At 45.6% G+C, this 27,696-nt stretch overlaps 1 protein-coding gene across 1 annotated transcript in view; it reads left to right on the top strand.

Moving 5' to 3' along the window:
- The window catches only part of LOC139663913 (myelin transcription factor 1-like protein), a 54,724-nt gene that overhangs the window by 9,380 nt on the left and 17,648 nt on the right, over nt 1–27,696 (top strand). Inside the window, exons 4-11 of the mRNA XM_071542699.1 lie at nt 10,750–11,160; nt 14,451–14,619; nt 14,695–15,568; nt 19,039–19,173; nt 22,001–22,091; nt 23,494–23,601; nt 24,656–24,882; nt 25,897–26,189. Of these exons, the coding sequence (XP_071398800.1) occupies nt 10,750–11,160; nt 14,451–14,619; nt 14,695–15,568; nt 19,039–19,173; nt 22,001–22,091; nt 23,494–23,601; nt 24,656–24,882; nt 25,897–26,189 (2,308 nt within the window). The remainder of the gene's footprint in view (nt 1–10,749; nt 11,161–14,450; nt 14,620–14,694; nt 15,569–19,038; nt 19,174–22,000; nt 22,092–23,493; nt 23,602–24,655; nt 24,883–25,896; nt 26,190–27,696) is intronic.

Genomic DNA, 27,696 nt, shown 5'->3' with positions numbered 1-27,696 from the left:
TGTCAGGTAGACACCATGTACTGTGGCTGCGCCTGTGTCTACTTTAGTCTCATATTCAGTCAAATCTTCCTAAAACAATTGAAACATTTTGCCAATGGGGTGAGATAAGTCCATTTGTTTCCCATGTTGTTTCACTGGTATCACTGGTGTCAATATCTTGACACAAGGCAGAATATACAGCAATAACAATTTTTGAATTAAGTTGATATGCATTGGAGACTCACCTGACTGGATTGTATCACTTGTTTAAAGAAACACAAGATTTTCAGACTCAATAGGAGAATAACTAACTTTTTAAGGTGGATATTTTTTGCAGTGTGGGGCATTCTTGGCCCGCTGGTGGCTGCTGTCTGATGGTCCAATACGTGTTTGCTGCTAAGAAAAACAGACGGTGTAATGTATGTCCACTAGCAGGGGGAAAATGCTATGGTGGCTGCTGCTACCTTACTAATTAATGACTGATACCAAGTCGTCTCTGAGCCGCTGACAGTCCACTAGATGCCGGCTATGTGGGTAAATTAGCGGCAGCCCGGCTTCAAGGGCCCTCGACTGGAGCAGAGCCTTCAGAACAGGCTCTTCACCTGGAGAGAGAGAGGGGAAAGGCAAAGGGCAACAGATTTACACACACAGACACACGTACGCAACCGCACGCGCATCCACACCTAGGTAGGCTCTCTAAATGTGCACAGACACACACACACACGCACACACATAGTACGCCCTCACACACACACAACCTACTTCACATGTAGAGCAGCATTCCCAGCTGAGTGCCTCTCTCCAACCTGGCAATTTCAGCGGAAAGAGAATCCGGCTAAAGTACACAGGGCGTCATGCTGATTTCACAGCAGGGAGTTTGAATGGCAGAATGGCCTCGCTATGGCCCTCGTTACTGATCCGCCAAGATCCGACTCATCTGTTTCAATAGCACTCTATCGCCCGCACTTGTGTGTGTGTGTATACAGATGCAGCCGTCGCAGAAGTCCCACTTTTTTACAGTCTTGCTGCAGTGCTGTTGCATTGTTGCTCCGCTCCTTAGAGGCATTGTTAGGAAAATCTTGTCTAATGCAATGGCTCCCGATGAGCCACGAAACACGCACACACACACACACACACACACACTACACACACACACACCACTGTCTGACAGTGATGTTTTGGGTGACATTTAGTTTCTAGGCTGCACAAGATGCTCCCATAAATGAATCATGAGTAAATCTGTGAGGTGTGAATAATAGATGGGAGGAGAGGTAAAAAACAAAGGAGTGCTGTTATTATTTGTTAATAAGACACTCCGGAGCATCACTAACTAGATCTCATTACCACACTACAGGCAGGCACGCACACACACACACACAAGCACACACACACACACACACACACACTTCCTCCCACCCACATACACACACCTTGCGCACACACCCCACATGCCAAACACATGCAGAAGTCTCCCCCCTGCATGACTATTTTTACCTGTGAAGCCTGCCGTTGCCTAGCACTCTGTAATTACATCCCACACTCCGCCAACGAATGATTACAACCAATGATGGATGGGTTAACGCTGTCACCTAAGCATGCCTCAATGCAAAACTAATTACATGACCGTACATGTGTCATATGCCTGATACATGTGATATCCCTCTCAGCCTTCTGCCATTACAGTGGAACAACTATGATAAAGATGGATGGCACGGTGTGTCTCCTGTTAATCAGCAGATAAGAGGTGATGAAGTGACCCCACTGTTGATTGATAGATCATATAGCTCCGTGGTGTCTTACATATAGACTACCTACTGTATTTGACAGCAGCAGTATGTGCTGGAGTCTGTTTTGTTTGTCTTCCTTCACTCACATATGTGACACCCTCCATGAAGTGTCACTTGGCTTTGTTTGCCTCAATGAGTGCTTTAATTAGTGAGTCATTTTCTTTATTCTTTGCCAAAGCAAAGTTGGCGATACTGTAATAGGTACACTAATCTTAAAGTAATCAAAAGTGGCATGACTTACAGCCGTAAAAAACAGCAGTAAAAATTATACATTTTATTCTCTTGGTAAAAAATGTGACGTTTCAGGCATCAAAGGCCTTCATCAGTATAATCAATCAGGAGCACTGGCCAAAATATATATCCTGTTGTTGATTACTCCACTTCTGATCAATACAACAACTTTATCATTATCTTCTATGATATCATTGTGAAATATATTTATTACTGTGTGCTTTGTGGAAAATTTCAGAATGCAAATCGTTTTTTTTGTGCTTTTTCACTGCTAAAAAAGGTGGCACACTATAGATTTTCTCCACTGTATGGCAAGGAAGTTGTGTAGACTGTGTGTGTGTCTGTGTGTGTGTGTGTGTGTGTGTGTGTGTGTGTGTGCAGTAGGCAATGTGGGTGTTATTTGGATGAAGAGATGGGGTGTGTGTGTGTCTGCTTATATATGCAAGTGTGTTTGTGTGTGTGTGTGTGTGCATATGCCTGGGTGTGCATGCAGACATGGGGATGTGAGGGGTTGCGTTTATGATTGCCACGACTGCAGCTGGGGCTGTGGGCTGAGTAATTGCCTGTCTTGGTAGGGAGAGCGTGTTGCCGAGCTAAAAGTCAAGTGCTCTCTTCCTGCTGTAGACCTCATTTGGATTCCACATAGCTAGCTAGCAAGCTAGCGCCAGCCTTGGGCCTGTATTATTCATAGCTTGACAGATAGCTCTCACTAAAAGCATTGGAACTGGGCCAGGTAGTGGTGGAGCGACAGGGGGAGCAGTACTGCTGCACCTCACTCTCTGCCTGGCATCAGGAGAGGAGGGGAGAGGAGAGGAGAGGAGAGGAGAGGAGAGGAGAGGAGAGGAGAGGAGAGAAGAGAAGAGAAGAGGAGGGGAGGGGAGAGGAGAGGAAAGGAGAGGAGGGGAGAGGAGAGGAAAGAAGAGGAGGGGAAAAGAGAGGAGGGGAGAGGAGATGAGAGGTGGAGGGAGGAGAGGAGGGGAGGAGAGGAGGGGAGAGGAGAGGAAAGAAGAGGAGGGGAAAAGAGAGGAGGAGAGAGGAGATGAGAGGTGGAGGGAGGAGAGGAGGGGAGAGGGGAGGAGAGGAGAAGAGGGGAGAGGAGAGGCAGAGGGAGGACAGGACGTGAGTAAAGGATATGAAGATAGTGAGGATAGGAAGGAGCAGCATAAGTGTGAGATGAGCCATTTGAGAGGAAAGGGTGCAAGTGGGAGAGGAAAAGGAAGGGAATAAGTGAGGAAATAGAGATGAGGAGACTGAGAGGTGAGTGAGAAGGGGTGAAACGGGGAGAGGAAACTCCGAAGGCCATATGAGGTTGAAGAAAAGTGTGACTGGAAGACGTAAGAGGATAGATCACATTATATCAGAGATAGAGGATGAGTGCGCTAACCACAAAAGGGTGAAAATGGAGAGAAGGCACAAGCGGAGAGGAGTATAGAGATGAGGGAAAGAATGTCAGGAGGAGAGGTGGAGGAAGTGAGGGAAACCAATTGAAGTAGTGGAGAGAAATCGGCCTGGAAATGGAGAAGAGAACAGGCAGCCATCCACCCCCGCCAAGCTCAGCAACCCCTCTGCCTCCATGTGCAAACTCAGATAAGGTCGCATTAATCAAAATCTGCCACTTCCCCTTCCAAAAAACACCCTCTATGCCATCAACCCCCCTCTGTGAAGTATCTGTCGCCGAAACGGAAATTTCCATATTTAATGGGAAAGCTTTATATCATCGAAAAAAGGAAGTGTGGGCAGGGGGGCGAAAAGAACAGAGTTGGTTGGATCTGTCAGCTCTGTCAATAGCTCATAGTCTTTAGACATCTGGAGCCTTGGGGTTGATTTGATTTTGGCTGTGGTACCATTGTTATCGTTCAAACTGTAGGATTTGAGGTTGAAGATTGCTCCTTCTCTGTATATTGTTTTGATGCTACAATAGCATGTTGTGTATTCTACACCCTGGTCTCTTCTTCTCTTCAGAACATGAAAGTGTAGAAGCACTTTGTTTCTTACTGCATATTCATTCCAGACATGTCCTCACACAAGCCTCTAATGCAACATAAAACACGTTTTAAAAGCATTTCAAAACCAAGGCCACCAAATTTACAGAGGCATGCGCATGCGACTCGTCATGCCTTCTATTCTGATGCCATTTGTTTATTTTTTCCCTTTGTATTTTTTCCCCTTATTTGCCTCCTGCGCTATTATGACAAGCCAGCAAACTACCTTTTCCCAACGTTACCCAGCGTTGGATAAACAGGTGGTGTTTACGCTGTTTTTTTTTTTTCATCCTCCTCTTGTCTTTTTTCTCTTTTTTTTTTTTTTTTATCGCCTCCCGGAGGAGAGACATCAAAGGGAATAACAGATCATGTGCGGTGAGTGCAGAGCGTGCCAGGGGGATGAGGGCATGGGCGGGACGGGAGGGGGGGTTGGTGAGGCGAGAGGCGGGCAGCCGCTTAGGGCCAACTCCAGGCCGGGCACATCCTGACCTCTCACCCCTGAACCCCCCCCTCCTCCCCCCGGCCAACCCTCCCCCTCAGAGCAGCTGCCAACTAAATTACATCAATGTCAAAAGCCCTCCTCCTCTGCTGGGGAACACAGAGCCAGGGCCTGGTAAACAACGATGCAACAGAGGCAGGGCAGATGCTTCGGTCTGGCATTATGTGTTGTTTTGTTCAGCATTTCAGCCATGAAAATGATTCTCAGCTGGCACAGATCACGTTGTGAGTGGCAAAACACAGCAGCAAGGAGTTATTCAGTAGGCAAACTAAAGGGTAAAGTGATGGAAATCTAATTTACATGGTTGTTTTTTTTTGTTGTTTTTTTCACATCGGTTTGTCTCTCTCAGCTTATCCAAATAAACAGCTATTCTTGTGACAGTCTTGACTGTGGCTCACACAGAATAATGGAAGGACTAGAGGAAGGAATTTATTTTCCAAAATGGCTGCTGGGCTAGCAGCTAACTAGCTGGCCTCTCTCGGTGTCTCTGAGTTGGGGTGATTGATTGAAGTCATTACGCCGGTGGAGAGACTCCTTACCTGGCTAATCCAGGAGTGAATTTAGCTCCAGGATGACAGATAGCCGCATTACACCGCTAGAATCTGCTGCCCGATTAGCCTTCCTACTCAGGACTTCCAGTACCAAATTATGCAAAATGGCTTGTATGATACACATATCAATATTCTACCAGATCCATCTTAAATTCAAAACCCCAGTATTGCATTGATTTCAAGGTATCTAAAAATGCAAATGCTAACCACATATAGTATATAAAAGATAATTTGATATAGCACATCATTGTACTGTGTATTCTAAATTGCAATACATAATGCATACCATTCACCAGGTGCATGTTTATCCAAAATGATTTATAGGCCTGTGTTTTGTGGAAATTGAACAACTGTGGCCCCTCAAAATAAACCAGATTTTAGAATGTAGACAATTGAATATCAAGCACTGAATTTCCTCATTCATTCACGTCATACCACAGAGTCCGCAAAAGCTTTTAGGCGTCTCATCTGGGGCAGCAGCAAAACAAAATAGCCCACTGGCTAAACAGACCTCACCTGTCTCATCCCATCTCTAGCGCTCTCATTCCCAGCCAAACCGCCCACCACTAATCCCCCACCACCACCACCACCTCCATCCTACAGCTCCTCGGTGAGGACAGTATCACCGAGGCACAGAAACAACCTCTGAGGGAAAGTTCTCCTCCAATAAGGAGGCTCGGCAGGTGGGAGATACGGACAACACGGGGCCGAGGGGGAGCTGGTGGAGGTCTTGGAAGGGGAAAGGGAGAGGGGATCAAAGGTAGGGAGATGGGGCTTGGCTTACGGCTGTGGCGGTTTCCCTTTGCGCGATGCCCACTGGACTCGCTACTGTATCTCTAGTCATGTTGAGGCCGGGGCTTAAGGCGAGCTCCAAGGCTCTTACTGGGCTTGGGATAAAGAAGAAGCTACACAGACATTAGGGTATATAAGGACACTGCCTGTGTAAAGACAAGTGCAAGTGGTTAACAGCAATAGTCAAGACTACAGAAGGGGTATTTGACTAATGTTGAGACTGGGTTCATTAGCTCCAGGGTAGAAATGTTAGTTGGAGCTGTGAATGTCCAACAACAGGCTTAGTGAAGCAGTGAGCTGGATCGCATGTCTGCTGAGGACTGATACCTCTTGGCTACTTCCTGACTTACACATATAAACCACGCCACTGTATTGTCAAGGAACAGTACATCTCTTGCTGTTACTGCTTACACCTTTACCTTCTTTGTAAACACGTTGAAAACACATAGCCGGACATGTAGAGACTACACTTGATAAACATGCTGTGATTAAGTCTTAGCGTAAATCCGAGCGAGTACATCAATCCGGCGCAGAAACCCTCATTTCCGGCGCGCAAACATTATATAAGTTTCACCGACACCAAGGATTATTTTGATACGACGGCTGTGAAGTAATATTTTATGAGTTTTTAGGACAAACTGACAGTCATTCTGCTCTGTGTGTGTGAATGAGCCGTAGCAGCTGATATGCGAGCTGGAGCCTGAGCCGCCAGAAAACGCCCCAAATTGCAGCGTCTGCCATGCGCTGAGCCTCCTGCACCAAGACACTGTCTTTTGTTCTCCCCTGCTAGCGGGAGAAGCCTGACAGCTCTGAAATGATCCTCTCTCTCTTTCTCTCTCTCTCTCTCTCTCACACACACACACGCACACACATACACACATACACACACACACATTCTCCTTTTCTTCTCAACTCCTCTACTATATATTTCCCAATTCTGTGCACACACAAAAGAGGTATACACACAAACACACACACATGCACAGGCGCACATGCAAACATGCACACATGCATTCTCCTATCTGTCATGCTCCTAGCCTCTATTTTTCCTCCACACCTCTTATTTTCTCAACCTCTCTCTTTCTCTCTCTCTCTCTCTCTCTCTCTCTCTCTCTCTCTCTCTCTCTCTCTCTCTCCCTCTCCCTCATTTTTCCTGACTGGCTGCGAGGATGGCGAATCCCTCATGGATTTCTGGAGGGTATCACCATGGAGACGGGGCTCTGCCACACGTGTCTATAGATCCTCCCGCTGGATAGGGGGCACAGCCAGAGGTGGTGCATTCCCTCCATCTCTAGTCTGCTCTGCAGAGAGAGAGAGAGAGAGAGAGAGACAATGAGCAAGGTTGTGGGAAACGGTGGTAGAGATAGGAGAAAATGGAAAAAGATAGAAAGAGAGAGTGGTGGAAATATAGAGAGAAATTGGTGTGAGAGCAAGATTGGGGGAATATATACGGTAAGATATGACAGAGAGAGTGGGTGGAGAGACGGAGTGGATGGATGGATGGTAAAGGAACAGGTGAGATGATGATGATGAGTGAGAACAATTGATCAGAGGGATGGTCAGAAAGGAAGAAAGATGGGGTGAGAATGATTCAGGGGGGTAGACAGAGCGAGAGAAATCAAGAAAGGAAGGAAGGAAGAAGTAGTGAGGGGAGCAGAGCCGTGGAAGAGGCAACAGCAGCCTCATCCCGGTGTCAGGGAGACAAATAGCGCGTGATGCTAATGACTGGCTAAAGCTTTTGCCCCCGCTGAGAACAGCCGCTAATATGACTGCTAATAAAGGCGCCATGGAACGCTGTCGCATTCCAGTAGTCGCTCAACTGTCGCCCAAAATTAGCCAAACGGGAGCTCTCCTTCCCCTGCCTCTCAGCTCTCTTACCTCGCATTAATGCTCCAAAAATGGGCCTTCTCTGTAACGTTTCCAGAAATGTTTTTTCAGCATTAAAGGGCCACTTGTTCGCACTGTAATAGAATTTGTTCCATCTTGTAATGCCGAGGATGCCCACTCCATAAAATATGAAGTGGTCTTTTTGTGATATGAAGCTCTTTTCTTCTTTGATTGCTACCTCTCATGCAGCGCACTCCTCCTGGAGGATTCAGTGATTCTGCCAGGGGACGGAAAAAAAAAAAAGAAATGAAAATTTGTATTGCTGTTTCTCTCCACCCTTCTCCTCTCTCCACAATGCCTGCGGAATTCCTTTTTTTTTTTTTTTTTTTTTTTTATTCATTTAAATGTCACTTAATTACTTGTGGAATTTTAATTGCCAAGCGCAGCGAGTGGGATGCGGCGGCGAGCGCGGAAGCCAAGGTCGCGCTATATGTGACGGAGCCGGGGAACGTGTGGGACGGCGGAGCTGCGGAGGCTTCCTGCGGCTTAGTCATCGCGGGGCTGGGGAGTGTCGGGGCAAACACACCGCTCGCAGTGTCACAACAACCTGACAGCTCAGGGACGGGGGGACGCCTCAGACCGGAGTTTTTATGTATGCAACGCCGCTTTTAACGAGCGTGATTAAAAGTCATTTGCATATCACGTATAGAGTCACTGGTTGCTTTAAATGAACTGGAGTTGGCTACATTCTCTGAGGGCGGTGAGCTAACTGTAGGTGGCATTATTTATACGTATTTAGCTTTTAAAGCATGTTCACTCTGCTACCAAAAGGCCTATTTGTTTGTACCGTCCTGAGTGAAAAGAATGAAATGCACTTGACTCCTTTTAAAGATCCAGTGGAAAAATAGACAACTGAGCATTTACTATTTGCTATCCATTAGCCGGTGGTGCAAAGCAATTAGCATCTCAACGACTGTGTGTTTTTTGTTTTTTGAGTGATTCAGGTGTCGTAGAATTAATACCTGTCAACTATTGAGCCGTAACCACCTGGTATTGTTACAATCCCATTCACTGGATGCTGCGCAAATGCTGTTTTATTGTTAGAAACCATCCAAGATACGGCAGCAGAGAGGGAGGAGAAGAAGACAGAGAGAGAGAGAGAGAGGGAGAGGGGGAGGAAAGGGCCCTATTTCTATCTGCCATTCCCAGACCACTTCTCTCTCCCTCTCTCCATCCCCTCCCACCCCTCCTTCCTCCCACTCACCTATCCTCCTCTCCTGCCAGCCCGACTGCCTTGGCAGCCGCTAACCTGCTGGGACCAGCCCTTGATTTATTTGGAGAGGGCCCCGGAACGGGAGCCAGGATGAGTGGCATTTTAATGTGCTTTTGAGATGTTTGGTCACAAGCACTATTGATCACAGTGCCGCAGCACACCCCTCCCTCGCCGTCCCGCGGACCCTCGCGCTGCCCGGGGGGAGAGGTCTGGCTGTCAGGCAGGGAATGAGTTTCCATGTGGGCTTAGATTAATGAAATGAGGCCCCTGGTTGCGGGGGGCGCAGGGGGTCAGACCATTAAGGAATCCCTGGGCCGGGCGAGATTGAGCCTGCCAGCCGACTGGACGCTGACTGACTGATGGACGTCCGGGACTGACTGAGAGAGAGAGGAAGAGAGAGAGAGAGAGAGTGAGAGAGAGAGAGAGAGAGCATGATGGATGAGTTATTGCAGGGCTCTGGGACACACTGACATGTTACACCGACTCAAAAGAAGCACAGAGGGAAAGAGAGGGAACAGAAATGGGTTCCCAACACTGCAATCCACTGTCCTACAATGAGCAGACAGTCATTAACTAGCCACTGTGATGAGGTTTTTCCATAGCTGCCGCACCACCAAAGCACTAACAGCGACCAATTCCTTACTCTCTTGCTTTCTCTTACACAGCCTTGTGCCATTCATTCACATCAGGTCTTACTCCAAGCAGTGCGGAGCCAGGGAAACATCCAGAGGTTGTAAAAATAGGAACCAGGGATATTTCACAGCTGAGTGAACATGCCCAAAGCGTGTTTAGCTCTCTTACACTCCAGCCTGGACAGGGGGTTTATTTGATGGCCAAAACACTCGGCAGAACTCATCATGATTCTGGCTGTGTGGGTGCTTGTGTTCAAATGTGCCAAACGGTGGCGCGCACCAATACACACGAGCAATCACAAGTGTGTACACAGATACACACACACACACACACACACATGCGTGGGCCCACACATGCACACGCACACACATGCTCGTTCACGCGCACTCTAAATTCCCACTCGCACACATACTCGCAAAGCTTACACCGGGGGCCAGGTAGCAGCTCCAGGCTCCCAGAGGTTTGATGAGTGAAATGGATTAAGCCCCTGTGATCAATAGCCTGAGCGAATACACAGATTATCAGATTATCAGATTAGGATCTGTCCCCCTGCTGCCAAGGGGAGCCAGAGAATACATTAAAAACCCGAGGTGCCTTGGCAAGATTCAATTAATCAGGCCACAGGTTGTCTCTTCCCCCTTAAAGTCAATTCCAGAAGAGTCCTGTTTTGCTGCACTCGGTGTACGTCGGAGCAAGGGCATATCAGTCTGCGTAACAAAGTGTTGTGGAGTATGCACAGCAATTTTCTTTTGCCTGCAGAACAAATTGGTATTACCTGAATATAAATGGTATCTGAAAATAAATGGAACCTTTCGCAAAAATACAAATTTTACCCCCTGTAATTGTTTTCTTCAAGGAGGGGAGCTTTTTATTATAATTGCTCAATAGTTAATGATTATGTAGGCAATTAAGGTTCACTAAATAAAGTTTGATTTTTATTCCACCCAGCTGCTATAAACAAACCTTAGTAGAACCTTGGAGGTATTGCTTTGTCTGCAGTGAGAGGCAGAGGGAGTCTCCAACACTGCCCTTGTTCCAGTGCTGCTGTGCGCGTTGCATCGCCTCCAAATTTAGTTTCTGAACCATGGCCGACTAGCACCGTGGCACAGAGGCCTGAGTGCAAATTAGCATTAGCGTTTGTGGCTAGCCAGGTGGAGCTAATAGCTAACGGCTGCCTCTTATCTCTCCTCTGCAGTGTGTACGGCTGCCCTCTGGCCAAGAAGAGGAAAAGTCTAGACAGACAAACCCTGGAACCTTCCCCCAAGAGGAACACCTACCTAGATGACATGGACAACTCCACCATGGAGGAGTGCTACGAGACCGACGGCACCGAGGAGATGGACGACAGGGAGGAAGAGGAGGAGGAAGGGGCGGTAGAGGAGGAGGAGGAGGAGGGAGAAGTGGAGGAGGAGGAAGAGGAGGGATACGTGGACTACAACGTGGAGCAAATGCAACATGAAGAAGGGGAGGTGGAGAGAGGGGAAGGAGAGGGGGAAGAGGACGATGAAGAGGAGGAGGTAGAGGTGGAGCAAGAAGAGGAGGAAGAGGGGGAGGAGGAGAGGGTAGAGGAGGGCGAGGAGGGGGAAGAAGAGGAAGAGGAGGTGGAGTATGACGACGGGGAGGAGGAGGAAGGGGATCAGAGTCAAGGGCAAGGTGAGAAGGTTTCTGATTGTATTGTGCTAATTACATATTACTAGATGTTCTGCAATGCATGCTAATTAACTTAATTGACTAGAAATACATAACATTTGCACTAGAGAGCTGCTTTGCATTCACTATTGTTAGATTTTCGATTTTCAAATGCAAATCCCCTTCTCTACTGTTTTTTTTACAAATACTTTTCACGTATGACATTTTATTATAGGATATCAGTGTTTCTTGCTTCCATCTTCACTCAGCTGAATGAAATGTTCTGGAGGAGTTGTAGATGATTTTCAAAAGCTGATAGTTTCTGCCGTTGTGTTTTGCACTGGAATGAGATAAAATATCGATAACAACACACTGACATTACGGCATAGCCGAAGACATAAAATGTATTATTCCTACAGTGATTGGTTATTCCTTTGATCCTGTTTGTTTTATGTGCAGGCTATTTATTTATTTAGTTATTTACACTGTTTTATTTGTGCATGTGCTTTTTCTCAAAACCATCTGTATGACTGGCTACTGTACCTGAAACAGAATTTTTAGTGCTAGATCAAACCCACTCACCTGGAAGAGAGGTGCATTGGCACCAAACTGTTCTCTTGAGAACACCCATCCATTCTCTGGTCTCTTGATATTTTAGAGGCTCTGTATTTTTAGAACATTTAGGGGTTTTTTTTTACTTAAAGGGAAAATACAGTTCTAAAACAAATCACCAAATAGTGGAGGAGCTCAGTTAAAAATCTTAAAAGCAATCAAATCATGCTTGATTGCTAAAAGTCAAAGCATGATTATTATTTTGTATGTTACAGAAGTTGTGGGAAAAGTGTTAGTTAGTGTTAGTGTTAGCACAACAGATGTTATTATAGAACTAACAAATTATTTTTCTCCACATCAAAAGAATCTTGTCCTGTCCCTTGACAAAAATTTAATCTTAGGAAAAATTGAACTCTTAGCCGTCCAGCTGCTGCCTTAATTATGGCCTTTGTCAAAACACTATGTGAAAATCCCATAGTTTTGGGACCTGAGCGATTTGAAAAAACTCCTGCCCCATATGTTATGTCTTCTTCCCCCACCGACATGCCCAACACCAGATTTGGCAGGTTTCTCTCCAACAGATTCTGCTTTGCGCCCCCGCATTGCGATTGGACCTGACAGTGCCTTCAAGTCCAATTAAGAGTGAAGCTCGCAGAGAGCAGTGTGTTAACCCTGTTTGGCGCGAAGCTCTACCCTGCCTAAGTGTTGATGTGGCATCTCAGCCGCCATGCTCTTACTTCCTTGTCGACATGTGAAAACATCTCCACGGACTGGCGTTCATTAGAGTCCGCAGTCAAGGCCACAGCCTTAACATTGAGACAGAGGACTGTTGCCTCTGTCTCCTCAGCATGTCAACAGCCTGGCAGTGTTTTCTATGGGCAGTAGCTTATTACCATTTACCTTCAATAAATGGTACTGGCAGGCCACAGTGCATGTTGGTGTCACCGGCAGGCATTCGGCTTCTTGAAGAATTTTCCAAATCCTCCTCAGCATTGCGCTTTATAGTCATTAGTTGTTCTGCCTCCTTGGAATATGAGGACCATTTTTTAATCTGTGCCATTTGTCATATGAAATGTAGATAAGTATTTCCATATGCATCGTAACCATTTCCCTCATATGCCCCAAGACAGAGGTGCTGGATGGTAGCTAGGCAGATCCCAATCTGGTAAATGTAATAGAGGTGGCATTGTGAGGAGCTTCTCGGTGTTTCTCAGTGGCATGCACATTGCTGTAGCTAATCCAAAGCCAATTCAGGGCAGGGCTGTCTCTCTGTTCCCTCCTCAATCTGTTTCGCTTCCATATCCCCTTTGTGTACCCTGATTGCTCTTCAAATTGCTTTCCTGTGCCATGTTTCATACCATCAAAAATTAAACCCCTGGTGCAGTAGGTTGCTGTAAGAAGCCTTCCACTGTCAAAATATGTGTCTGGTCATTCGTGACTGTTCTCTCTTCCCAGTCTAAAGCCCTCACCCTAAGTGTCAATGTTGTGTTGCGCTCATTAGATTTGAGTGTGTGTGTGTGTGTGTGTGTGTGTATATGCTTGCGTGTGCGCGTGCGTGCGTGTGTGTGTATCTGTATCTGTGGTTTGTGCAATTTATGTGGAATGTAAGCCTTTTTTCCAACTGTGTTGTTAACATTCACATGTGTTTGTGTGTGCATGTTCATGTGAGTTTACTTTCTACCTCATATTTGCAACTTTGATCCTATGGAAATGGTCAAGTTTGCAGTCATGTGTATATTGTGATTACAGATGAGTCTTTGAACCTGGTGATAATTAATATTTCATCATATTACACTTCCGTAGTGTTTTGTCAGGTGATTTTCTCACTCCCTCCAGAAATCAAAGTCACATTTATTATTTCTGTGTGTGGGCCTATGGGTTCGTTTTCTCTGCAGGAATGTAAGTGGCAAATGTGACGCCAATGTGAGCGATGTGCTCTTGGCGGTTCAAGGCGGAAATGTGAAAGGAGAGATTGGAAGTGCTCCAAAGAGTGAGTGCTTGAAATTACTGACAGAAGAGGTTCAGTAACCTTTTGCAGCCTGTCAGAATCAATTAAGCAGTGAAAAGAATTCTAAAGATACTGTTGATTGAATAAAAAAAGGACTTTGCTAGAAAACGATGAATAGTGAGTGACAGGGGTTCATCTTGTTGCAGATGGAACACCATATTATCTCTTAGTTTTTAGACTCTATGACATACAGTGTAAAAAATGCTCCCTCCAGTTCAAAGATTTTCTCTCTGCACTGAAACAGTGTTTCAAATTAAACTATGCCGAACAATGAATAAAAAGGTGATCTCATTTGCAACTATTTACAGAATTCCTCAGTAATATTTTAAGTAATAAAGAAAGTTTTTTTTTATAACAAATTCCAAGATATAGGGTAAGCATAAAGCTTGCCAAAGATATAGTCCTTGGTTTAATTTCTCATTTACCAAAGCATCTTTCTCTGGAACGATCCCAAACCACTATATTTAACTTCCTGTGCTGATCCACAATTCAGTACACAAGTTGCTGTTAAGACTCTCAAAGTAAATTATTAGGGGAAGCAAAGAGTTCTTTATCCAATTTAGATGGACCAAGCCCAGAAATCTGATTTAGCTGTAAAATAGAATGACGGAAATGAAATTACAAGACGTTTGTTCTTTTTTTCCAACAGAGGACGATCTGATGAGCAGTGGTGAGGGTGGCGAGGGCGATGGTGGCGGTGGCGGCAGCAATCCCAAATCTGGCCCGATGGCGGAGAAGGACGATAACAACAACGAAGAGTACGAGAACTATGACGAACTCGTGGCCAAGTCCCTGCTCAACCTGGGCAAGATCGCCGAAGATGCTGCCTACCGCGCCATGACAGAGTCTGAGATGAACAGCAACTCCTCCAACAGTGCCGAGGAGGAAGAGGAGGAGGAAGAAGAGGAAGAGGAGGAAGAAGAGGAGGAGGAAGATGAAGAGGAGGAGGAGGAGGAAGATGATGACGATGAGGAGGAGGAAGAGGAAGAGGGGGAGGGGGATGAAACACAGAAGGGTGATCTAAGTTTGGATGTGGACAGCGATGTGGTCAGGGAGACAGTGGACTCCCTCAAACTGTTGGCACAAGGCCATGGGGCGGTATTGTCCGACAACTTGGACGGACAGGACTATGAGGATGGTATGGCTGAGAATGGGGGGGGGAATGACTGTGTCCGCAATGGGGCAAATCCACATGGTGGTAATGGACAAATTAAGACCGCCAGCAACGGACAAATAGAAGACAGCGATGAGGAAGTGTGTCTGAGCAGTCTGGAGTGTCTGCGGAACCAGTGCTTTGACCTGGCTCGGAAACTAAGTGAAACAAAGTCCACTGACCGAACTGGACCTTCCCAGCAAAATCATTTTTCAGGTGGGGACCTCCATCAACTGTCCCACCATCCGGGCTACGAGGATCTCCACCAGAGCCAGGAGGAAAGGCGGACGCTTGACAGGAACTATTCAGACATGGTCAACCTCATGAAGCTGGAGGAGCAACTGAGTCCGCGCTCCAAGGCCTTCTCCAGCTGCGCGCAGGACGACCGATATCACAGCCACCACCGGGATTTTGATGAGGACACCACCTCAGTGACGTCGGACCGGTCAGAGGAGGTGTTTGACATGACGAAGGGAAACCTGTCCCTGTTGGAGAAAGCCATTGCACTGGAGTCGGAACGCGCAAAGGCCATGCGGGACAAAATGGCAGCCGAGGCTGCTAGGAGAGACGGGGTGAGGTACAGCCATGACGACCATGGCCCGCGGCACGGCTACGGTGTTGAGCGTAAAGCCCGGCTACCCGATGGTATGAAGAAGCCCTTCTACCATAAAGGTGGGTGGTTCTTTTAAATCCAGGTAGGCTCAGATGTACGTTAAGCTTACTGGAAGCTCATGCTGTACACTTTAGAAGACATTATACGTAAATACGCATTAGGGACCATACCTACACAACAGCAGACATGTTTACCTCATTTAACTAGCTCAGGTAAAATGTTTGTCTGCCAGTGTTTGGCTCTGTATCTCTATCCTGTATTGGAGACTAGACAGCCCACGTGCATTCTGGGAACCTCACTATAACCCCAGGACAAGCTTTTTCAGCCAATTTGGAAATTCGCATCTCGGTAGCAGCGGGAGCGGCAGCAGCAGCTTATGTTGTTAAAATAGGCCAGCATGGAAACATCAGAGGGTAGGCTTGTCAGGCATAAGTAATGGCAATCTGCACGGCCTGTTAGGACCGCAAATCTCATCCCTGCGATGCAGCTCGGGGTAAAGCTGCCTATTTTTAAACCTGCACAAGCACTTGGGAAGGGAATCTACAAAATAGAGAGGCCTGCTGCCTTTGGAAAGGATCCATTCTGTAGGGAACAAGGTAGACTTTTAGGTTTGTTTATTATCGTTATGCTCTTGCATTTAGCTATTGATACTAGCTATTGATATCTTAGAAACATGCTCATATACTGTAGACTATGCCTGTTTATAATCATATAGTGCAAAGATAGCAGTATTACTTGGCAATTATAAGGCTATACAATGTATAGTATTTTCTGGGTGTCCACTTCTGTACTGAGGCATATAGAGTAGATTTGCAGCCAGGGAGACATTGCAGTGGCATTTACAATGGCTCGTTTACAGGCTGCCTTGTTTAACTCCTGATTATTCCTCTCATCATATCCATTACTGGAACAATACTCTATTCATGGTAAAATAGGTTATAGCATTTCATGGGCTCCCACAAGAAAGATATCAGATGAGAGCAACAAATATGAGCATCCTAATTCACAGCAGGTTGATATTGCACCTTAAATGCCACACAACTCACAGCAGGTACATATTGCAAACTAAATGCCACACAAATGTTAATTTCAAGAGCACTCCATGGCCTCTGTGTCTGGCTAATGTTGGAATAATGAGAGGACACGAGACAGTTGCGTCACGATAACATCTTTCCTTGGGCAAGATAGTGGCAGACACTCGTTGACCAGGGTTCCTGTGTGTGATTTATAAAACAGAGCATGGAGAGGGGGGAGAGGGGGTTTCAGAGGAGAGGCCAGCTCCCTAAGAGAAGCATGAGGCTGAGATGGAAATTGAACAGTATCAGAATGACCGATAACGAACGACAGGCCCACTGACTGCACATTAATTATCCAGAGATGGTATGGTAATGGGGGCCATTTGCTATGCAAAGCGCAGACCGTCCCCAGCCACAATCAATATCCTCTGCTTTCTAATATGCCTTCCACTTGGCTGCCTCCACTCTCTGCCATGGGACTGTGGCGGGCAGAATGTGCAGGCATCATGTATGTGTATTCGTGCATGCATGCGTGTGGAAATGGAGAATTATTTTCAACACACAGTTCAAATGGTAGCAGTCAATGTAATAGTGTGCCCCAAAAGCAGCCACTATTTAAAGCCACATTCTACATCTAGACCTAGTTCTTTGCCAACATGAAAATATTTCCCCGCATTTATTGCATTGGTGCCAGACAGAAGAGCCAGACATGACATAGCCATATTGTACCAATCTCATATGCCCTAACATGACATAGATAGATGAAGGCCACAGAGGATAATGAGGTGCTTTTTTTTCTGGTGAATGATGTCCTACTACTCTAGATATGAGATTTCATTTGGTGACTCACTTGTAAATGTATGAGTAGGTGTGCTCTGTGCCATCTCTCACGTTTGTCCTTTTTCAGCCCTCCTTCCCCTTCCCTTGGTTATTCTTCTCTTTCCTCCTACTCCTCAACCCCCTGAGTTTATTTTGGTTCATCAGTAAGTGCCTGAGGTAGAGGTACTAAGTTACAGAGGCCTGTAAAACTTTAATTAGTGGTCTGTCTTTCTGTGGCATGGGATAAAAAGCCCCCTCCACTCTCCCAATACTAGCTCCCTGATAAGGATTGCTGTCACTCAAATGCCTCCAAATCGGTTGTACAATCTGATACATCACTCACATCCTGTAGCCCTCAACTATGATAGATATTATATGCTATTGCCTTCTGCAATTTTCCCAATTTTCACGTAAAAGGGATACGCTGTAAAATCCAGTTGCTGTATCATTCTAGAAGAGCAATTGCATGTTGACTGTAAGAAGAATCCTTGACCTTGTTTCTGAGTCAAAGTGATTTGAAGGTGGATGGTTGCATTTGAGAAACAATGCCAGTTGGCACGGGTTGGCATCATTGCTTTTTGGTGGTAACCATATCTGATCAGGGTTTTGAGGAAATAGGAGAACCAAGTTTTGGGAAGGGAAAGACAATCTCATCCGGTGTGTGTGTGTGTGTGTGTGTGTGTGTGTGTGTGTGTGTGTGTGTGTGTGTGTGTGTGTGTGTGTGCGCGTGTGCGTGCGTGCACGTGTGCACATGTGTGTGTGTATATGTGTGTGCACAGGTATGTGTGTGTCTGTGTATGGGTGCATGCATATAGTACACATTCTTGGAGTAAGTGCTTCAGTGCCACAGCCAATACAACAAATTGTCTTGTGTAGGAAGTGTATCAGTTTTTTGTAACAAAGAGCAGTGTGATCAAATTCTTAATTGAATCTAAACTGGAAAACTGAACACATTTTGTTGAGGGTCACTGACACAAGAGGTGTAATATTTTATAAAACATCACAATTTTATTACAATAAACACTCGTGCTGATCAAAAGATTTGTCAGCAAGCAAATCAATGCATCTTTGTCCTTTGACTCATCATTTTTGTCAATCTTCCCATTATTCCTTCAAATAAACATAGTAATGCAAATTGGCTTGTGCATTTTCAAAAAGCCACTTCAAAGTCAAGTGTTCTTGGTTACAATAGTCATTGAAAAAGTCCAGGAAATCCTGGAGGGACTGATGTGCAAAATCTGAAAAGAAAAGAGTACTTATCTTGTGTTCTGTAACATCTGCTCCTCCCTTGTACAGCTGTGCCTTGCTCTCAACATGGTTTTAAATAGCCTATACTGGTGTGATATATTTTCTCTTACTATAGTAAAACCCTATCTCATCAATGGCACTATGTTTTTTTCAGAAACTCCCTTGCAACTCACTGACATCTGTGAGATACCGCTTTGAGTCGCAAGTTCTTGCTCTGACGTTATGTGGTTGTCATAGTAACCATATACAATGTACAATCAGCATCAGCATCTTTCTTCATTGTCATGGAGCTTTGTGTTGGATCCAGTGCATGTTCTACTCAATGCAGCAATCCAGTGTTTGAATCTGTCTCTGTGTTTGTGAATGACGCCTCGATGTGTGAGTTCATGTGGCTGTCTGGCTGTGTTTGCGTGTGCGGTCGTATTGACATATCTTTCTGCACACAGATTCTTCACGCGCAGACAAGAAGGAAAGCCGGTGTCCGACACCGGGCTGCGACGGCACGGGCCACGTGACAGGCTTGTACCCCCACCATCGGAGCCTGTCCGGGTGTCCGCACAAAGACAGGGTGCCACCAGAAAGTAAGCATCGCGGTCACGCACCAGCCAAGCACCCGTTTAGCTTATTTACCCGACCTGTGGCTTTCATATCCTTTGATGTGGAGGAATCCTGCATGTTTCCCGTGATCGTTGCTGTGTCTGGATACGGCTCGTTATGTGTGCGGCGCGCTTGCTGTTGTGGTTGGAGTACAGTGAGAGGTCAACGGGGCTGCAGCTGCACTCCTGTTGTGACCTTTTGCATGGGGCCACGGTTTTGCTTGCTGATTGCCTGCCTAGTGTGCCGTGGTGATGAGGCGGGAAATGAGGCCTTGTTGATGTGTAAATGGCGGTAATGTGGTGATTGGTGGGATTGTCAAGAGCCGTCAATCAACGATTTACTTGACTGCATGCGACTCCCTCTTCCATTGGATTGACTGACAGTGATTGAGGGCGCATGATAATCCCACCCACCATTGTTGGTTTCATTATTGTAGAGGATATATTGGCTGCATGCTCCTTTATGGCATAGTTTATACAATGCCTGTATATTGGATGAGAAAAGGTTAAATGTCACGGTTTTCTATCTCAGTAAAGAGTTTGCCTAGCATTTTTAATGTTAATAGAGTCTTAAGATTTCATTTTTCACAAAGCTCGCAAATGCTCACAGACCTTGATAACATTGAGCCTGCTTCGGTCAGCCATGTCATAAACCCTATTCATTTATTTGTATTCTTTGCTCAATTAAATTCTGTTGAAAAGAAGGGCAGTATCATATCTCTAAGCCACGGATCAACTGAAGTGGCAATAAACATTAGCCTTGAATGAATAGTGAATTTTCCCTTTAGAGATTTCACCCCAGCTATTTAGTCTCATTCACCTTGTGCAAACTTCTCAATAAAAGCCCCTTTACACGTTTCATTACCCGCAGCATGAAAATCAAGTTATGATCTGCCATGACCCAGACTGCAATCAAAATAAAAGAGGGTTTCAATAATGGCAAAGAAATTAGTTAGCGTAAAAGCTGGGCTTGTAAAGACCAGCAGTGTCAAAGATGACTCTTGTTCTGTGGGGCGCCATGCACACAATGGTCCCTAACCCGAGGTGTGCTCATCTCCCAGAAATTTGGACTGGTTCAGAGTGGTTGACCTTGACCGGGATCAAGCCCCAAAATGGATTTTGGGATAGGCTTGAATTGATTGTCACTGGAGATTTAGGAATGTGATGTCGGTGTTCCTTCTCCTGTTCCTCACTTGTGTTGATCGGGCTGACTTTTGGGGGAAATGATATCATTAATACTGTACAGGACGTTTTGGATCACAAAAAGTTCTCTCCCCGGTCTTTGTGGCACAGCCATCTTCAGTCCACACACACACACACACACACACACACCAGGCCCCTCTTCCCATATCACAGTCTTGATGCTGTTGAAAGGTGACCTGCTTTGGTTGGCATGAGGTATCAATAGATCTCTGCTTAAAAATGCATTAACGGCCATGGGGCGGCCAGCCACCAGGTTTCTCCTGTCAATATGTGGTCAATAGTCCCATGCAGACAGACTCCTCGCTTCACCACTTTAAAGGTAAAGAGGCGTATATGTCACACATCTGACTGCCTGCAGGGCAGACTCAGCAATGGGAAAATCTCTCTCGCCTATTAACACATTTGCTGTACTGAGTGGACAATGTATTATTAATGCAATGGCTTCATTTAATTTGGAAATCACACAGTGCGCCAAGACTGTTCCTAGGGAAATGTGAAAAATGACGATTAAATTATATCTCAAATTCATTAATTCCCATTCGTGTTTGCTCATTGTAGCTCTTTTCTGTAGAATATCAAATATTTAATCGCCTCACATGGGGATCTTTGTTTTTGTCCTTAAAGTGATTTACCTTCGCACAGGAATACAATATAGTAACACTCTGCAGAAGCATTTGGAACGGCATCGCCTCCTGTCTGTTTCTTCTTTGTATTACTCTTTTTCTTGCCATCCGTATAGCTATATATGTGCCCAGTGGATCTGGCTCAACCCTGCAATTTACAGCTATTCTAGTTGTCTCTTTCCGGAGGGCAGGGCAAAACTGGGGTATACATAATGCATTGGCTCCTGGCATGTTGAGGTGGCGGGCCTTGTCCAATTACCTGCACTGAACACTAATTAGTATGTCAGGGAGGGAGGATGACGAGGGGTTAAAGTTTAAGGGGGTGATAATGATGAAGCTGATGCCGATGGGTTTTGGCCCCGCACACCACCGGTGTCGAGACGACCCTTCCCTGCGCCCCTCCCTGCGGTACTCCGACGGGTCCTCTCCGACGTCCATAGATCATTAATCTAATTGGCTGCTTGCCGTAGGGATCCGAGACAGTTATGGACTGTTTTAATGGTAAATGGTATTGAAGACTGCACTCTCTACCCTAACAACGTGTGGATGATAACAAAGCGCACTCTATCAAGGAGCTGTATTCCATCTGTCTGGTTTTTCCATTGATTTCAGGGCTTGTGTTTTGCATGATTGCTAGCTGTTGGCTGCTCCGTTCTCTGCATGCCCAAAACTTCCTCCCATTTCTGTCGCTTGCTGGTTTTGTCCTGTTGGACGTAAATGAATTCTTTTTATTCATGACTGTCCCTATTCCATGAATACTAATTTGAAAGGGCTAGATAAGTGGAAGCAATATGGTGGGAAACCTTGCTTGCCCTTTCAGACTAGTGTTCATTAAAATGAAGGAGAGGTCATTTGGGTTCACATGGGCTCATTTCTTAATGATGTTTATAATGCCAAGCTGCTCACACACTAATAGAACTCATGCGTGATTGTGAGGGGCTCCTAACCTTCCCTGTCTTTCACTCCTATCTCCTGTCTGTATGAAGTTCTGGCTATGTATGAGAATGTTCTTAAGTGTCCTACGCCTGGCTGCACGGGACGCGGCCACGTCAATAGCAACAGAAACTCCCACAGAAGGTAAGTGACAGTCTGGCCATCACAAAAAGGCACTGTCCATGTTGCATCCTCTACTTTCTTTGGCCATCATTTTATGAGGTGTCGTCTTTTAAATATTTTTTTTTTCATCCACAACGAATGTTCCTGATTCTATTTTTTTTTCATTTCATCTCTTCGTTTATGTATTCTTAAACCACACAGGTGTCATTCTTTGTGTCTCAATAAGTACAGTCTTTCTTATAATGTTGGGCTGGATGAGAAATGTCAAGTAGCTCGGCTGCTTCACAATGCCACAGTTTTAAGTGAGGTCGCCGATTAGGATGCAGCAATTCACACCTCCCGCAGCATAAATCATTTATCAGCTCGTGGCGAAAAATGGCATCTATCAGGTGCAGGTTTGGAGGGGGGAACTGGAAATAGCTGCGCGCTCCTGCCAGTGCTGTCAGACAGGGCGAGGTGACAGTGAAAGAGGAGTGTCACCCACAGCAGATGCTCGGGGAGTCGGGGCATAGCGGCAGCCATTAGCACCTTTCTGCCACTCAGCCGGGGTGACAGGAGAGGTGCAGACCTGGGAGGACGAGAGCGCTTCCCCGCTGTGCACGGTGACACGGCGGCAGCACAAGATCGGCACGGACACGGACACGCACGATAAACTTTTCACTTTTACTAGCGAGAGCCGATATAAACCTCCATAACACTCCCTCGCGCTTCCAAACCCGCAGGCCGCTACACACTCTTATCCCCGCACGAGCATGCGCACATTTCATGCACATCTGATGACAGGTGCTCATGAACACAACTCTGTACTGGCTTCGGGCCATTGTCAAAGATAATTTTTTCACCCGGGCCCGACACACTACAGTTGACAGAATGGATGGAGAATAATAGGGGTTAAGGATAACAGCATGAACTTTTGTCACATTTGGTCAGTTAGTTGCCAGGAAGAAGTTTTGCAGTGCTAAATTCTTTTCTAACACAGACCCGTTTCTAACCCAGTGTGTGTATGAGTGCGTCGGCATGTGTGTGAAGGAAACAGGATGCTGGGGAATGTAAATACGCACATTCGTCCGTATGGGAGTATCTATTCTGAGAATTCTTTTAAGCCGCTCAACCACAAATATGCAAGCTGTTGCCAACGGTGTTGTTATTCAAAGTGTTATATGAAAATTAATGATTTTACATTTTAACCAGCGACTTGCTAAACCACAGACAGGTAGACTTTCTCAAACAGGCAAATCTCAGGATTGATTGGCTGACAGACAGATGTGCAATAGCTGCAGTCAGCCAGGCAGACTGGGCTGACAAGCGCTCTAACAAGCCGACCGTTTTACAGACTGTGCATTCAGTGTAACGTGTTGACTTATCAAAAACGTGTCTCAGATCCACGTGCGACCGCGCCACTCAAGTCGTTCTGTCATTTCAGTCTGTCAGGATGTCCCATCGCTGCCGCCGAGAAGCTGGCCAAAGCCCAGGAGAAGCACCAGAGTTGCGACGGCCCCAAGTCTAACCAGGCCTCCGACCGGGTCTTAAGGTAGTATTCACTCTTCACTCTCATCCGCACCCCGTATTATAACATTCTCCTCAGCTAAAACCATGTTATGGAAAGCATATGACACAGACACGTGTAGTTCCCCAACCTTTGTCGGCTTATCGGTATCCATCTGTTGTCTACAGTCACAAGAACTTGTAAGATGGGGGTTTAATTGGTCACTGGCTGAAAGGGCATGCGAAGGTGGATTTTGTGCTGAGGGCCTGAATCTAACACAGAAGCTGTTGCTGTCTTGCATTGAGCCCGCTGTTTGTTAACTGCACTTTACAGGTAGAGCAGTGTAATCAAGTAATGTTGGAATGATGGGTTTTGCTCGTTTTTTCCCTGCATTTTGTAAAGACGAGATTTTAAGACTCCTCTGTTTGTTTTATGCTTACGTTCTCTTGTCTCCTGAGAATACTTTCAAGAGACTGCATGTTCGTTTCTGTGTTTACTTATGAAGGCAAAATGCTTTATTGGATTTTAACAAAATTGGCCTCATTTATCATAGTGAAGGCGTCGCTGTTTGAATGAGGGTTTCTTTGATACTCATGAAAATGCTATGATGAAAAGTCATAAGCAATTGTGGATTTTATATTTATATCTAACTGAGCATCAACAGCGCAGGATCTTACATTTCATTTCTTACTGGTCTTAGATTGAGACTATAAAAGCATATCAAATGATAAAAGCATATCAAAAGTATGTAAGCGTAATAAAGGAAATGCGGAAATTCAATTTTGCCTGTTTTTATTGACTAGGCGTGAAAAACCAGGGTGCTCTCTAAAATAACAGGAGCAAAACATCTATGCTATTGCACACAAATGGGAAGCCCTGCACCCCAAAACACCCCAAACTCAACCTCAATCCTCCAACATCATTCTCCATACTCTCACCGAAGAACCCTGGACTCTTTTATTTGATGTTGCCACATACCTGTCTGCCTCTTCCCTTGCATCTGCCCATTTTTTAACCAAACCCCACATTCCCTATCCTTCCCCTGGGCAATGTTGAGTGCCTCGGTCCAACCTCCACCCCCTCGTCATTTATTTTCCAGGCCTATGTGCTTTGTCAAACAACTGGAGTATCCACAGTATGGTTACAAGAACAATATTTCCACCAGCACACCACGCTCCAACCTGGCCAAGGAGCTGGAGAAGTACTCCAAGACCAGCTTTGACTACAGCGCCTTCGACGGTAGCAACAACCACCAAGTGTACGGGAAACGGGCCATCGCACCGAAAGTCCACGGGCAGCGGGACACCTCCCCCAAAGGATATGACGGTACTGAACTAGTTTTCATTTTACAGCAAGATAAAAAAATCATAATCATTCAATACACATAACATACACACATTCATTTTAGCCACCTTTCCTTACACCATTTTCCACATTTTCCATCCCCACTCTCATTTTACACAAACATCACAAGACAAACACACCTCTTTTTTTCATTTGCTCCCATGATTGAAGTTGGTGTGTTAATTGTTACTGAAGGGTGGGTACACGCTTTTTGTACACACAAGATTTTGAGAAGATTTAGTAAAAAAAAATATTCTCATAGCTCAAAAATAGCTCATATTCCCTTATGTGCACCTTTTTTTTATCATGCATGATCATTCTAGGGTCGCACGAATATTTTGTTTAATCTGTTACCAAGGCATCAGTTGTTTGTAATGTCGGTGATCTCAGAATTATGCTTTTCCATTGTTCCACTTATTGTCGCTCTGGATGAGAGTGTCAACTAAAATGAAAAATTTAGACACAAATGTGTCAGATGTAAAACTCAGCCTGAAAATCCTCCTCTTTCTTCTCAGAAGCTTTTCTTTAATGTCAAACAAGTCCAGAAAAATGTGGATGGAATAGCAGCTTTGTGCAAAATTTGTTAGTCTTTCAAAAATCTTACAATGTCCATTTAACCCTAAATTAAGATTGGCCTTTACCCTCACCTCCTTCATAGATTTTTTTGTGTGATTAGGTTTCTATATCTTTCTAAATTCTTGTAATCCATACAAAAACATTTCATCAGGGATGTAGTGGAGGGTAAACCCACCTAACCTCTGTTTACCCACCTTTCTATTTGTGGAATAGGGTTTCTGCACCTTTTTATAAATTGTTATGAAGTAAATTCATAAAATACATCATGGTAAGTACTATCCAACTGACATTACCCACCTTTTTATTTACCACTACATCACTGCACTGCGTATGATAATGATCTCAATTAATTGTACGGTCGTTTTCGAGTGAAGAACAATCCAAAATTAAAGCATCGTGACTCTCTAATGCATCCCGCAGCCAAGCGTTACTGCAAGAACTCCAGCTCAGCCAGCAGCACCACCAGCACCTACGCTCCCAGCAGCAGCAACAGCAGCCTGAGCTGCGGAGGCGGAGGAGGGGGAGCGGGAGGAGGCGGAGGAGGAGGAGGCGGGGGCAGCAGCGCCAGCAGCACCTGCAGCAAGAGCAGCTTCGACTACACCCACGACATGGAGGCCGCGCACATGGCGGCCACGGCCATCCTCAACCTGTCCACGCGCTGCCGGGAGATGCCCCACGGCCTGGGGGGGAAGCCCCAGGACCTCTGCTCACAGGTAGGACCCTCGCTTGATAAGGGGCGTCAGCTGCACTGCAAAAAACACCCATCTTAACGAGTCACATAGTCTCATATTCAACCTTCCAATCTTATTTTTCTTAAAACAAGAATTCTGCCAATGAGGTGAGATAACTCCACTTGTTTCCAATGCAGCTTCACTTGTTTCAGGAATTTTCTAGAAATGAGTGTCAGTATCTTGAAACAAGTCAGAAAAAGGCAGATCACTGCACTACTATCAAGAAAGTGACACTCTACAAAATTCTTGAAACAAGTTGATTGGCATTGGAAACAAGCAAAATTATCTAATCCCATTGGCAGATTTTTTCACGTATTTTAAGAAAGTAAAAATTTTAGGACTTAATAATAGACTAAATAACTTGTGGATATTTTCTGCAGTGTAAATGACTAAAATATAAAATGAAATCAACGGATTGGGAGTTGGGAATGTAGGTGTAAACCAAAGTGGCTGGATCCTGTCTACTAATTTGGTCGTTTTCTCGTGGGTTGTTTTTACCATACTGTTAAATTAAAGTTCTTTGTATTGTCTGTGTGTCTGGTTTGGGGGAGATTATTAATGTACTGGTTAATGTAGCTGAGAGCAGGGAGGAACCTCCAAAAATCCCCTGATCTGACACTGTGCTGCCTCACATGACCTGGTATCCACTGCACCTTTGTAAAACACTGGCCTCCCGCTATAGCCACACACAAAAAAAAGAATCCACTGACAGATTATCTCTGTGCTTCCTTCATTATACTAATGCTGGCAGTGAAGACTGACAATGATAGTGATTTCTCAGCTGCGCACACCGCACACACACACATGCGCGCACATTCCATTAAAGATCCAGGGCTGCGTCTTACACTCAGGGCTCAGCGGGGCAGTTTTTTATTTTCCGTCGGGGGATCAGATAGGAGCAGGACGAGGCGCCGTTTGACACGGCGTGAGCCCAATGTGTCATTTCAGAGGAGATAAGGTGACGGTGTTCCTGTATTATCTGTGCCGAGATGCTGAGCTGGAAAATGGGGGCCAGAGAGAGAGAGAGAGAGAGCGCGCAGCGGAGAGCTAATGCTGGCTTAATGCTAATGTTGACAGCGCAGACTGCCAGAGAATGAAAGAGAGAGTGGGGCGGAATTGAAAATAAAGAGAGAGAGAGAGACCAAAGAAAGGCTGTTTGGTGGCGGGTTTCTGAATGTCACGGCATGGCGGGAGAGGCGAGGAGCAAACACAGGGAAGGAGGGGAGTAATGAGGAAAGAGAGAGGAGAGGAGAGGAGTAGAGAGGAAAGAGAGCTGAGAGGAACCGACTTCCGATGAAAGGTGGAACGAAACTAACTTGGCGGGAACAAACGCCCGGAGCAGTCAGGACTTCCTTTGCCACCTGTCTTCCCCCCACAGTCCTCCCTCTATTTTATCGTCTGTCCTCTTGCTCCGGGGGAGAGACGGGCAGGATGCTCTCAGGGCAGGATGGGAAGACGGGAGACTTCAGAGGAGTTTTTTTTTTTTTCT

Source organism: Centroberyx affinis, unplaced genomic scaffold, assembly GCF_046629955.1.
Source record: "Centroberyx affinis isolate AG114_WGS23_722 - 3 ecotype Tasmania unplaced genomic scaffold, CSIRO-AGI_Caff_v1 ptg004162l_1, whole genome shotgun sequence".
Classification (NCBI taxonomy): domain Eukaryota; kingdom Metazoa; phylum Chordata; class Actinopteri; order Beryciformes; family Berycidae; genus Centroberyx; species Centroberyx affinis.
The sequence above is the reverse complement of the archived record's forward strand: the minus strand, read 5'-3'. Positions and strand labels throughout refer to the sequence as shown.